Source organism: Leuresthes tenuis, unplaced genomic scaffold (genome assembly GCF_036924035.1).
Source record: "Leuresthes tenuis unplaced genomic scaffold, fLeuTen1.0.hap1 SCAF_5, whole genome shotgun sequence".
Taxonomy (NCBI): domain Eukaryota; kingdom Metazoa; phylum Chordata; class Actinopteri; order Atheriniformes; family Atherinopsidae; genus Leuresthes; species Leuresthes tenuis.
The window spans coordinates 31386683-31401560 of record NW_027325359.1 but is presented as its reverse complement, the minus strand read 5'-3'; the positions used below and the strand labels follow the sequence as shown (position 1 = coordinate 31401560).

At 39.9% G+C, this 14878-nt stretch overlaps 1 protein-coding gene across 1 annotated transcript in view; it reads right to left on the bottom strand.

The window, feature by feature from the left end:
- Positions 1 to 9783: 9783 nt before the first annotated feature.
- Positions 9784 to 14878, bottom strand: part of cbln1 (cerebellin 1 precursor) — a 28513-nt gene continuing 23418 nt past the window's right edge. Inside the window, exon 3 of the mRNA XM_072386655.1 lies at positions 9784 to 13452. Within this exon, the coding sequence (XP_072242756.1) occupies positions 13255 to 13452 (198 nt within the window). The 3' untranslated portion in view covers positions 9784 to 13254. The remainder of the gene's footprint in view (positions 13453 to 14878) is intronic.

Below are 14878 nucleotides of genomic sequence, written 5' to 3'. Positions count from 1 at the left end.
TCCTCATAGAAAGAAAACTGTTCTGCCCAAATCTCTGAGGGGCAAAATACTGTGTCTTCTGTTCAGCAAACAGTAAACCGATTAAAGCGCTTTCAGGACACATAAGATTGGTGGATTGCTTTAAGAAGAAACTTGAGAAAATATGCTTCAGTACAAGAAAACGTGATGAGCAGAGAAACACAGAACAGATAAGACACGAGTGAAGAAGATCAAACAAGACAGAGACGAGGTGGGCTGCATAAAATCATGACCACTCCTCCTCAGTGTCAGGATTAAACTAAGAGGTTTTTCGAGCAAAGGTAAAATGTGTTTGATACTCACTGGTTTTCTCTGATGTATTTTAGATATGAAACATGTCCTGAGTGGATTCTCTGAGCAGCAATGGTCGGCCTCTGGACTGAAAGTCCAATAAGTCACTTCTTCTTCGATCAGTCATCTTCGCCCTCCCCTCCTGAAGCGATACCATATGGCACCGCCACCTCTTCTCATCTGTTAATCTGATTACTCCATCTCAGTCTCTTCTCTCCCCTCTGTCACCCGGACACACAGATGTACACATAAGGACGCACACATTTCCCAGCTTGCCATCCTGCCACTGATATTTCAGGGCCAGATCTTTGCATGAGCAAAAGCTTTGCCAGTGGGCATGACATTCTCTCTGCCTCTTTCTTAAATCTGCCTCCTCACCTGTCTCAGCTTTGTAATGGCTTACGTGGAGGGGTCAAAACAGCTGCAACAGAACCAAAAAAAAAATCAGAAAACTACCACTACGATAGCTGAGAGCAGCTGCTGTAGCTCCACTTTTGCTGTGGGGAAGAAACAAGTCGTATATGTGCATCCAGTGAGCATCCAAGGTTTGAAAATGATCGAAAGAGACGATTCAGACTGTTCAGTGGATGCACTGCGGATATGTGAGTTTTGAGAAAAAAACAAGTCAGAACAATATAAAAACAGTGCACATACTCTAGTTGCTTCTCAGGTTAATAAAGACGTTAGGATCTGGCAGTGGCTTCTCTTTCCTTTAGTTTTCATCTATTTTTGCCTTGTTTCATCCTCTGTCAGTCACCTTTTTCTCCTGCCCTAGCAGACTTTTGGGTGGTGACTACTTGTTCAACTCACCTGTAGCTCATTATAACTCAAATAACCTTGTCTGCTCCTCACTCACTGCCAGTTGGCCTTTGTGGTGCCCAGCAGGTCTAAGGTCTAACCTTTAGTCTGGTGCTCAGAGAAGACTTTTGTATGTTTGGTTTTACTGTCCACTGCTGTTCCCAGGATTGTGACCACTGAAGTCTGTTTTACTCACCTGAACGATGAGCAGCCAGCTTCTCTGCCTCAGACTCATAAGTAACTCACAATTTGGGAAAACCCTCCAGAAGGAGAACCACACCTGTCACTCTTTTGCCCCATTTTGCTTGTGAAGTTCACTCTCAGAGCCTAGAAATACTTCTGGGAAATACTAACGGCAGTCTCTTGAAAAAATCTTTAGAAATTATTCGCTTCAAGTCGCTCTCTGTTAAGGGTCCTTTCTTTGTTTTTTTTCTAAAGGATGCCGCATCATGAAATCTTGCTGACGGACTGTCCAATGTCAAGGATCCTTTGAGGGACTGTGTCCTTCATTCTGTGAAATTCGAGAAAGCTTCTGTTTATCTTCCATATTCTAAAATAATCCTTTGTGAATGACAGGAAGACAGGAAAAGGACCGAGGTCGGTGTAATATGCATTACATTTTTCTGTTTTAACCTAATTTCTCACTTCTTTTAGCATTATTGTGCGTTCCAAAGGACAGCAGAGTATCAGTTGACAGTTACTGGCTATTTACCAACCAGGATAGTTTCTCAGCTGTTATTGTAGAAGATGGGACTGTTGCCTTGACCTATGCCCACTTGTTAAGATTATCCCACAATGTTCTTCCAGGTGCACAGCAGGACTCGCCTCGGAAGGACATCACTGTGAATAACCCGTCCCAACAAAGAAGCACCATGATTTAAAATTGTCTAAATTTAATGGGTTATTCCAGGTGTTTCTTGGTCTTTGGAAAGCTTGTTTAGCTGCTCTCACATGTAATCTCACATGTAATTTGGTTTCCAGGCTTGCACCACACCATTTTGCTTTATGGTCACTTGACATTTTTGAGGGCTTTTGATACCGTCTTAAAAATCCTGTGTATGGCTATACATGTGCAGGGCTCATTCATGAGCTCTGTTGTTACACCACATAACTGCAGGGGGAGCCAAAGAGCTAAAAGTTTGCTAACCTCTCCTAATGTTACCTTAAAGTGAAACTCTGGTATTTTTAAACCTAGACCTTATTTCTAGCATGAAATATGTTTATCTACTCACTTAGAACAGTTTGGTGAAAGTCGGCGTCCTTTGGAAGATATTTAGATTCCTCGAGATCCATATAAGGAGTGAACGGGGCTTAGACGATGCAGCCGCTAAATAAGGCATTATCTGTCTTTATTTCACCAATACTTTAAGACGAATGAATGAATGAACATGCACCATTGCACTGTTAGTTCATAGCTGCTGTGTTGTTGTTATTGGTGGCTATCGTGGGGGCTTATAGAGGGCTTTCTACACACTCATCTACTGGGATGACATCATCGACACCCGCCGCTGCAGCACAGATAAGACAGATAATGCCTTATTTAGAGGCTGTATTGTCTCTGCCCTGTTCTCTCCCGTTATATGGATCTCGAGTAATCTAAATATCTTCTGAAGGACGCCGACTTTCACCAAACTGTTTTCGGTGAGTAGATGAACGTATTTCATGCCAGAAATAAGGTCTAGGTTTAAAAATACCAGAGTTCCCCTTTAATGTGTATCTCAAACAACCTGGAGTGGCCTATATGATGCTGAAAGGAAAAAGACAAGAAAAACATAATGTGTAGTTTTACTTTTGTCTCCAGCAAAAGGACTTGGTGTGCAACTTTTGTGTTGCGAACGAAGCAACATCAGAGAGTACCAATGTCTAAGAAACAGGCGCTGATATTGTTGAATTACACAATTGCACCTGTTTAATTGAATACGAACTTCATAGAGTATGTGCTCCTCTCTGAACATCACTGCTGAATACACGCCTTCAGTTTTCATTATATTCTGTTCTTTGCTTTGTGCTTTGTCAAGCTGTAACTCCATGTTCTGGTTTCTGTCTTGCACTCCCCCATCACCTGGGCTCATAACACAAAATCAACACGAGCAGACTCTGCTTGTGACATTGCACCCACATAGTGCTTCACGGTCAAACATATCACATTTGTCCAGTCTCTGATAACTATAGCTGCCTTTTGAATTCAGTCCACTTATGCCATTTGTTATTTTCTAAAACTGATCATTTACATGCATGAGATGATACAGCAAGACACTCTTAGAAATCCACAGCAATAAGTGACTTTTCCAGAGATTTCACTGAGGGAACTTTGAATTAAAGCATAGCTCAGCTGTTTGCTTGCAGAAACTCATTTTGGTTAACAAGGCTAAATAAGATCACAATAGGACGTCAGGAGTCTTAAATAATAAATGAAACTACTGCAGCTGTGACACTTGCATAAACAGCTCTCTCCTTCTGCTTAGCACAAGTATATTTGAGGGAAAATTTCAATAGTTTTGGGTTGGTAACATGATGCTGAAGCTGAGCTCTAAATGGGCATTTTTTGGAATTGAGGAGGAGGCGCTCTGGCTCAATTTAAGCCCTCTACGTGATGCTTGGCCATCACAGATTAAAAATGTCCACTGTGAAACAATCGGGGGGATATCTTTGATCTTGGCTGAAAACAGTCGAAGGCCGATATTGTCATGGTTTAGCAATGAAAGATAACCAGAGATTAATATCTCCTGCCACCGCTTTAGTCTACTAACCAACCAACAGGAGCGTAGCATGGAGTGACGGGACGATCAACGAGATGCTGGCACCGTTGTGGGAAAACAAAAGCAGACCTGAACACTGTGGAAGACAGCAAAACGAGCTAAATGTAACAATTCAAACTTAAAATGAAAATGATGGTAGTGTTTGCAGCAGAAGTCTTGTCCATATCACGTGTCCCACTCAGATCATGTTAAGAAAGACGCAGCATCGATAAAAGTAAAGGAGGAATTACAACTTCTACGTTGTAATGGCTGACTGGTTAACAGCTGGGTTTAGCTCACTCTCGCGGAAACACTTCTGGAAACCAGTAATATGTGTGATGTGCATGCTTCATGGGCAGGTATTTTACTTGTTTTAAATGCATGTGCATGCACGCATATGCATGTGATTTTAAATACAGGTCTACATGTGATGGCGGGAAGAGACTCAGAGACGTTGATCAGAGCAAACAGTATGTTTTAGGGCTGAAACGATTCCTCAAGTAACTCCAATAAGTTGTTTACGAAAAATCCTCAATCCAAATTATTTGGTTCGATGCGTTGTTTAATTACCGCAAACATGTTCTGCTCAGTGGTCACAGTTTTTCACATGGATAGTTATTACCGTCACACAACATGCGTACGTCCTGCATAAGTAGCAGCCGGATTTAATGGCGGGATGGAGGAAACTGGAGAAAATAAGGAGCAAAATCAGGCAAAAAGGGAGCATTCCAAACAACATAAACGAGAAAATATTTACAGTGCGTCCACTGTAAAAGCTAATTAGCTTACCACCAAAGCACAATGTCAAAATAAAAAAAATAGCTATCAATTACCTAAGTAACTGTTTGCTGCAGCTGATTTTTGACAAATAAAGGCTAAAAAAAGCAGCCAGTTCGGCAATCTGTACAGACAAGGGCTTAGCAAAAGTAAAAATCCATGAACAACAGCGGTCAAAAGTCCAGAAGCAGTCAATAATTACATGGACAAGGCAAAAGACATAGTCCAGGTACAAGCTGAGGTCATGCACTTACAAGAGGACACAAGGAAACAACGCTGGTAAGCTCGTTGCTGGGAATAATATGGCAGGGATAAGTGAAACCAGAAGAGTATAGATACAAGATAAGTAATACGAAACGACCACCAGGAGCCTGAACTACAAAGTAACTTCAGGTTCAACTCTGGCTTTTCAGTATCACGAAGCAAGTTCACTTCTTTCTCCTCTAGATAAGAGCTCAATCCACCTTAAACTGCCTCCTCTCGACTGATCACTCTTACTGGAAAACATTAAACAAAATGGAAGTTGGTGTGTTAACAGTACAAGTCCCTGTCCAACTCCTACTGGATTCAAAGATCAATTACACTGTTCTACTCAGAAACATCTTTATCAGTGATGTGTCAGGCAAAGAGAAGGTTCATGTGGCCAAAAACAAGTTATTACTCCTCTAAAAACTGCTCCTGCTGACTTTTAAAGAATTTGGAACTGACATTTCTGACTTCATCATCATCACTAAACTATAAACAATTCATTTCAACATACATGTTCTAAAATGAATCAAAATCATGATGTTCAACTGTTGGCTGTAAGTTTCTGTCCACGTTGTCAACCTGTGTGACATCATCAGATAAATTGCTGCCAAGCCACAAAAATAACACCTCGATCCGAAATCTGAGGATTTCCACGACACCTCTCTGCTAAACTTCAGCTTCTCAAATGTTTGTTGACTAATTTTTATTGTATTTCTTTAACTTTTATTATATATACATGTATTCTGAAGTTATTTTCCCTCCATTATTAATTCATTATATTGCAATAATGTAATTTCCCTTCAGAGATTAATGGAATATTATTGAACTGTAATTGTATGAATTAAATCGTATCGAATCAGCTTATTAATTACACATGCACATTGTCGGCTGCTGGCATTCTTTATTTTTCCACATTTGTTGTCCTTCCCTGCTGCTTTGGTTGCAGCAGCTGCTGCATTTCAGTCTGATAGACTGATAGATAAATGATGCCAAGTTCATTCGATTTTATATGACATAGCATCACACTTCCAAGTGAGCGAGATGTCCATTGTTATGATTAGTTAAACCAGATCACCTAAAGATACCTGCTTCGTAGAGCGTGCAGGCTCCAGGGACGTGATGCGAGAAACAGAACAAAACACCTTGAAAACTTCCTGGTGACTGGGAGCTTGTATTCACAATAAAACTCTGTTTATCTCTAACTTTAATTTTTTTTTCTAATCTTTTTAACTAGGTAGTTTTGGTGCATATGTAAAAAAAACAAAAAACAAAGAAAACTTTTAAAAAAAAGGGAGTGGGGGTCAAATCTAGGACATCAAGAGAAGAACATGGGACAGTCAGCTGAAAGTGGATGTGCCACTTGGACTAAGTTCCAAGTTCTAAGTTCTACTAAAGGAGCATAAGAGCGGTTACTTTCTATAAACTATTCCATCCAAGCTGTTATGTGAGAGACATCCTCTACAGGGAAAGTTACAGGACTTCCCACTGCGTGCCGAGTCAGTCAAGTGGAGCAGAGTGAACACCTCCTGGACTGCACCTAATGATGAGGGCCGATGATTGCGCTGCAGGTTTATGCTTCAAAATAACTTTCTGAGTTTAAAAATAAAAACTTTTAGTCTCCAAAGGGCACTCGAGAGCTTTCTGGAGGAGTCACAAATGCTGTCTCCAACATTGAACCTTGTGTTTTTTTTCAGAAGAAGGTTGAAATGATTTAGCATAGCTTTTTGTCAATTTAACATATAAAAACTGTTCTGCAACATCTGGAGATTTTCATATTCTTTTATGCTTTTGGACCTAAAGTAAAATTGGTTTGGAGTCCTAAACTTTGCTTCCCAACAGAAATCTGACACCAGTCAGATCTAAACAGGACTCAAACGCTCGGTGCATAAACAGACATTGTAGCATTGTCTTTACATTATTTAGATTTCTGAGTGTGTATTTTTTAAGTTTCTGCGGTGACATTTTAAGCACCTGTCTTTGTGTTTATAGTTTGTTTGAAGGACAAGGAGTCAGGCAGTGTGCAGGGCCTCTGGGAGCAGATGTCATGTGATCTAAGAATGGTAGAGACTGGCTACTGTGCCTGTGTATGACCTTAGGAATGGATGAGTTTGGGTAGAGGTCAAAGGTTATCTATCACTGGGACCAAAAAAAAAATGCTGACCTGCTATTTTGCTTGTCTGTTGGGCTCGGCTTGTCATTCTTTTTGACTGTCTATGTGTCTGCATGCCCATCTGGCTGCAGCAAGAGGTCACGAGGGCAAAAGTGTGAATGGCAGCAGGGTGTATGAATATGTGCGCTTGGAAACTGTATATAACAGCGTGCACATTTCCATAGAGCTGAAAATATAATGCTGCCTCAGGTCCAACTGTCAGTTTTCTCCTGACATTGAGGAACAAAGAAGAGCAGACTCTGGTGGGCAGAAGACTACGGAGCACAACACACACACACACACACACACACTTTGTTTGGCATGCGATGACCTGCTGCAGACAATTATGTCTCCCTCATTCAGCCACAATCAAATTACTGCTGGAGGACAAGGCCTCTGGTCAGACCCACTGCCGTGAGGGAAATTAAAGCACACACACGTCCCATCAGACACAGCAGCACCTACAGTCCTTCTCAAAAGCCCTCATCCAGCCCTCATTTCCCCAGATTTAACTCCAAGCAGCCATGCTTTTCCATCTGTTAAAGTGGTCTTGAGCAATAGTTCTCCAGGCTTTCTGAAGGTCTTTCTTTTTATTTGGACAAAGGGGACTTTTTCTCTGATTTTCAGTCCAGTCCTTGTTCCCTGATTATTTTCAGGAGTGTATTTATTTTTTTTTTTGTTAAGCCGATTAACTTTGTTAAGCCATTTTGAGTCATTCAAGCATGAAAAGGCCCCTAACTCAAGGGATGAACCAGTGTTGCGTTGACACATAACAGACAACTTAGCAGAGAACCAATTTTAAATTGTATCTTTTGGCACTTTGTTACTAGCAGCCTATCACAAAGACACGTCATTTGTTCCCATTTCTTTAGTTGCATCGGACAGAAAACTGTATTTTTGCACCAACAAGGGGATTCCCAAAGAGCTATTAGCTGAAAACTTAAGAAATAAGAAGCTATTTATCAACTCTGTAGACATTGGACCTGAAGAGAAAGACAGCAGCAGTGGCTGATAGCCTACAAATTCAGCTTATTTGTCCCGAAACCAGAAAGAAAGAATGCTTTTCTGGCTATACACATTTAATTTCAAAAGTATCTTTACATAAGTGTTGATGCCCAAATTAACTAATTTTAAGGGTGACAAAGAGGTCCAATATGTAGCGGTGGTTGGAAGTTGTAAGATGGCAATGTATACCTGGTTTGTTGTTGTCTGTAGGGCAGTGTCCACGTAACATGAGGGGAGCAGCAATCCCTGAGCAGTAAAAATATGACTTTCTAACCTCGATTTTCTTCTTGTTTTATGGTCAAATCAACAGAGCTTACATCATCATAAAGCAAGACATCAAATGTTGATGTCATCTCATAGCAAGAAGAAGCTAATTCTCAGTGTTCAGACAGGAAATGAGTCACAAAAACATCATCACCACATTTTCTGAGCCTGTGCCCTGAAAGTGGAAGATTTTCCAGCATGTTTGCTCTCACCATTATGAGCAAGTTTCCACCACTGTTTTTTTGTGTATTTAGTGGATATGAATTAGAAAAGGTTAATGGAAATGGTAAAAATCGCGGGTAATGTTTTTTCCTCTTTGAGATTTCATTTTTATGTCAGGACAACTGCTTCTTCTACTGAATTACAAAAACTAGCAACGTAGCCTATACCACCCCCCCTCTGGTGAAACTACACAGTTTAGTGTATTCACTTCAGAGTGAAACATGTCTGATTCACATTTTTATTTTTAAAGAGAGTTCTTCAGATTTAGCTTGACTAGTAAATGGAAACTCAGCTAAAATGCATCTTAATGTCAGAGATGATACAAGTTTTAATAAAAAATAGCAGTATTTTACGCTCGAGGAACGACAACACATTGATTAATCTTTTTGGTGAAAAAACAGCTTCCAAATATCAGCTAAAACATTCCAATTTAGATTAAATTTTTTTTACCTTCCTAAAGTACGTCGGAACAATGTATTTCACAGTTACTCACTGTAGCCAACCTTCAGTCTCTCTGGTGATTGCGGTTGTCTGCACTGAAACAATTACTTAAAAATCATTTTCAACTTACATAAACATAACATTTTTGTGACAAAAATGTGAAATTTGGTCTTTACTCAGATTTCAATGTTACAATTTTCTGTCCTTTTATGGTTTAAATGATTAATTTAAAACTTTATCAACTGGTTAATAACATATGTCCTGATTGGAAAAAGCACAACAGAGTTGGCCATTAGTTCAAGGAAGTATTTGTCATGTGATCTCCTTTTCCAGCTTTTCTCAGAGGTGAATAAGCAGATTGAAACCACTCACTGAGGTACCTGTTTGGTAGTCGTATGACCAATAAATTGTCATCTTTGCTGCTCAGACTGTGGACGTCAAACTTTGCTGGAAGTTTGAAATCCTTTCCTACCTTAACCGAGTAGTTTTTGTTGAACAAAAACAAAAATCAGTCCCAAAAGACATGAATTTTTAATGTCATCACTGAAAATACTCAGTTTGGAGGACTTTTTACCAAATAGAGACGAACAGTGACAGACAGCGTGAAACACAAAGTGAGAAAAGAGAATTAAAGTTAGAGTGAAGTTTGAGAAAGAGAAAGAACTCAAATAAAATAGGGCTGGAGACGAATAGAAATGGGGCTGGGACAAGACAGGAAGTCCTAGACCTGGAACAAAGGGAGGTTAGAGAAAAGATGTCTGACAGTGAAGTTCAGCAAGAAGAATCGTGGCGGGAAAGAATCAGGCAAAAGAAGAAAAAGCAAAAGCATGAAGAGCAGGAGGGAGGGGAGATAATGTTTGTGTTTGCTTGTTATTCCAGCGCTAATTTTCCCCCCGGAGCTCATTAAAGTCTGGAATGAAACGATCCACAAGACCTTAAAAATCAACAGAGTGGAGAAGCAAAGAAAGACGGAGCGAGAGGGTGTGTGAGCATCCGAATAAAACAAAGAGTGAAGAAAGAGCGAGATGGAAAGTTAAGAGGGGCCAGGGGAAAGAGAAAAGAGGACGGAAGAAGTGGAGAAGAAAGGAAATAAATTGAATGGATTTATGGATACAGTGCACGTGTGACACACACACCGCCCATCCATGCACACTGCAACACTCCTGAGCTTGTTTCTGGTGGTTTTCAGAAGTCGTTCCAGCTCCAACAAAATTAAATACAAGGCCAGACTTATATTAGGTTAAAGAAAAATAAAAGTACCATTTAATTTTATTGAGTTCTTCAGAGCAAATAATAAAAAAGAAAACAGTAGATAAATCGATCTGATTGAGTAATGAAAGGATGTCATCATAATCTAAATATCCTGCTTTTACAGTCAAATTAATAATAATAATAATAATAATAATAAAAGTCTTTTTAAGCTATCGTTTATACATAAGTAGTCGTCACAGCTTCTCAGCCACAACTTGGTTTGACCCAAAACAAAAACAAGAAGCATGTTTTTATCAGAAGAACAGATGGCAGCCTCAGATTTCCACACAATCACTAGTAAATTTCTTTTAGAATATTTTCCTTTTTATATATAACACTGAAGTACGGAAATACAGATATTATATCATCAATCAGATTCAGTTATCAGTACTAGTATTACCATTGTTATCATCATAATACCAGGAGAATAGAAACAGTGGCTTAGATTTCGATATATTCATATATCCATTTGTATATATATATATACTGGGATTTATATTATATATATATATATATACACACATATACTTATATATATATATATATGTACATATATATGTATGTATGTATATGTGTGTATATATGTAGTTCATGGCAAAAGGGTTTAGTGTCCACAGTCCAACATGAATAAAAGCAAGGAAGGATCCGTGCTGGGAGGAAAACGAGTACAGCAGCAGATAAAGTACACAGATGAGGGGACAGGAAGGGAGACGATGGACTGTTGAGGAAAGGTGGAGGAGGGCATCGTGAGTGACAGAGGTATACAAAAGAAGAGAAAATGATACTGAACAAGGAGGGATTCAATATGCCTGAAAACAGGAGCGGACATGGGGTGACGGGGGTGTGGAGGATGAAGGTGGATGTGGTGAATGAAATCAAAGAAGGAGCAAGGTACCGCGGTACTTTCTCTCTGACTGAGTGACGAGTATCAGGCCGAATGTTCGATTCATTCAGTGGTGGGTCAGTGTGTGACTTGGGGTCAGAAAAGGTTTATTATATTTACAATCACCTCTGAAACTCCTGTTTTAATCTGCAGCGTATAGTTCATACATCCACATTTTCAGCACAGTGGACATAAGAAACACTTTTACAGTCCCCAGGAAGTCAGATTTATTGTTTAAAGTAAAGCAGACTCTGAGATTTTCAGGGAAATATGTCAGATGTTAAATAAATTTAGGGTTGCTCTGGTGTCTGAGCTCCTTGATGCAGCAGAATAGGGATTCAAAGCATGCTAAAGTCAACCCTGCTCCTAACACTGTGATGTTTTAGATAAGCCTGCTATGGTAAATTAGCCTCAGATAAGGCAATCAGGCCATTTAGCTGCGTATTTGACATCTAGCTTGCTAAGTGTTCTGCCTTTCTCATGGATGCATGTCTTCCTTGAATGCCAGAATTTAAAGCTTAGGCTGCTGAGAAATAACGTTAAGAAAACAATAGCCAAAAAAAGGGGGCTAGAATTAGCACAGGATCAGATTAGTGAAAAGCCCAATTAAATTTCCCCCAATCAGATCCATGTTCTGTCTCCTTTTTCTTTCTCCATGTCAAACCTTCTCCACCAGATTTGACTGGTTTTGGCAAAATAAAACTTTCTCTTTAAGCCAGTATTTGATCCAAAATTGATGATTGAGGATTTCAATGTTTGTTGCTTCTTGTAAAAACGATTAAAAACGTTGACTGATTCTGCACCTGGGGCCGTATACTCATTTTCTGTTCAATGAAATCTTTCTCAAATTTGGAATTTCAATAGAGCTCATGTGGTTGGTGGTCCATGCTCAGGCCAGAAGAGTCGACCAATCAGAGCAGACTGAGCTTTTCTAACAGAAAATGGGTAAAAAAATAAATCTTAAAATAAAATTTTCTAGTTTCTAAACAGAAGACAGAAAGCAAACCTTTCATCATCCATCTCCTACATCATATATACATATATATATGTGTGTGTGTGCCACACTCAGATGTCAGCATACAATTGACCTGGAAAATACAGGAGGTTTGAGAGCAGTGCCTTTATCTTGTTTTACAGTTTGACAAAAATCCCTTTGACTAAAGATTCAGATTAAGAAATACTTCATTAATCAGAGGGAAACTGGTTAAATGTTGAAAAAGGTCATTACGTCTTGTCCCTCAAGCTGCTCAGTATTTTTTTGTCAGAATTGAACCAAATTATGATATTTTCCTGATTTTATGCCAGTAATTATAGTAAACTATAATTAAAAAGGACTAATTAACAGAAAGTCTGAGAAATGGAGAGGAGAGTAAAAACAGTTGTGCAATTCAGGAACAAAGGATAATATCATAAAAAGCTGCTAACTGTAATGTTAAATAGAAAATAGAGCTTTCCAGAGAAGGCAAACGTTTCCTCAGCCCCTGATTTTGTGACCAGAGTCTAACACTTCCCCGATAGAAATTCTAGTTTGGCTTTGGGGCAGAAGCTGATCCAAAATCAGTGCAATCTGTGTCATCAAGAAAAAAATCAAATATATTACAAATATGGCCACAGGAAATGGGAGATGTGAGGAGCGGTTCCTTGAGAAACATTCTTCAAAGCTGGTGATGGTGATGGGTGAATGAATGACTGGATGAATTAGTGAGGAGGAAAGGAAGAATGCTTTCACTTGGACTTTAGAACACTTGGAACGTACAAATGATCAGTCGCGCCGTTCAGCAGAGAATAAAAAAAGTTTTGGCTGTCCAAAGCTGCAGTCAAGCCACAGAGAAAACAGAGGGAGGAAAAGAATAGATGAAAGGATGGAGGGAAGTGAAGAAGCTGGTTGTTCTCTCTACTGTACTGACTCAATTACAGCTCTCTGATTTTACCCTTGTGTAATCTTATATCTAACATCTCTCATCCTTCCTTTTCCATTCTTCCTCTGCAGCATCCCAAGCAGAAGTCTGATGTCACGTCCAGTCTTCTTTCTTCTTCATGACTTTCTTTTTCAACATCTCATTTGTGTCCTTTTTCTCGTTTCTCTTCCGCCTTTTCCTCATCTTCATTATACTTTCCATCTTCCACAAGTACCTCCTCCCTGCTCCTCCTCCAACCCCTCCTCTGCTCTACATCGGGAACACCAGGAAGCCAGAGAAGGTGGAGTATTTCCATCCTCCCATTAGGTTTCCTCTTTCCAGTTTGAGGTAGGCCCGGTCCCCCTTCTCCATCTGGATCAGAACACCGTTGCTGGCAGCCTCACGTGTCACATCCTGGTCACCAGCGAACGCTGAAATCACCGGCCAGCCGTTGTGCATCAGGCTCACCTGGATAAGGAAGAGCACAGATAGTTTCATTAGCACCCAAACATCAGACCACCCAGCCCTCATTTCTTCCTGTTTACTTCCAAGCAGCCAGACTTCATCTTTTCAAGTGTTCTTCAGCAATAGTTCTCACTATTGCCACTGTACACTGAACTATGAATCATTCAAGCAGAAAAAGGGCTCCTAACTCAAGGGATGAACCAGTGTTGTATCTACACCAGACACACAACTTAGCAAAGAAGCCATTTTAAATTGGATCTTTAGGCACTTTGTTACCAGCAGCCTGTCACAAAGACACATCATTTGTTCCCATTTCTTTAGTTGCATCCATGAAAAACAGCAAAGATAACACAGTTTGACAGACAGAAAACAGGATTTCTGCAGCAACAAGGTGATTCCCAAAGAGCTGTTAGCTGAAAACTTGGCATATCTCAGCATGGTGTGCAGTGTGTCCTTAAAACATTTGAGGAAACTGGACAAGTGGAGGACAAAAGAAGAAGTGTCAGGCCTAAAAAACTATCTACAGCAGATGAACAGGATCTGAAAGTGATGTCCTTAAGAAAGAGGAAAAAATCCAGCAAAGACGTGACAGGACCTGAGAGATGCATCTGGACCTTCAGCTGATCTACTGTTGGCCCAAGCCTCATCAGAAATGGTCTCCATGGAAGGGTGGCTGTCAAGAAGCCATTCTCAAGGAAGGGAAACAGGGACAAAAGGCTGAGCTATGCCAAATGACACAAGAAGTGGACTGAAAATCAGTGGCAACAGGTCTTATGGAGGGATGAATCCTCCCCAGAGCCCGGACCTCAGCATTACTGAAGCAGTGTTGAAGAATAAAGGAGCTCAGACCAAATACTTACTTTCAAGCTCCTTAGAATTGTACAAACTCTGTTTTGCCAGATATACTCTATTTACTGTATGTTTGCACATTTCCTGGAGCTATATGAAGAAAAGAGACGTCTCAAGACAGTTGCACAGTACTGTATAACAGCACAACAGAATATGTTATTTGTAGCTTTGTGCAGTCAGCACATTAGCAATACATTTATCAAGAGTGAATTTCCATTTTTTTCTACACTTGTAGACAATTTAACAAAGCAAATGAATGCAACGACGCACTGTGCAACAACAAGAGACTCACACTGTGTCTGACACACCAAATATTTCAATTGAGAATAACATCTTCTCACACAGAGTTGTCTTGTCAGTGATGTGTCCCCTCCCTTCCTCAAACAGCCAACACAAACAGCTTTTGTCGCTTCTTTTTTGAGCAACACCAGAAATACAAGCACTCCTGAGATTTGATTCCTCTCTGATGCTTCTCTTCAACAAAACAATGTTCTGTGCTAGTCAAGTAACAATGTGGTAGAAAACAAACTGAAATAAATGTCGGGGAAATGTCTGTTTATGCAGAATCACACTTTATAAA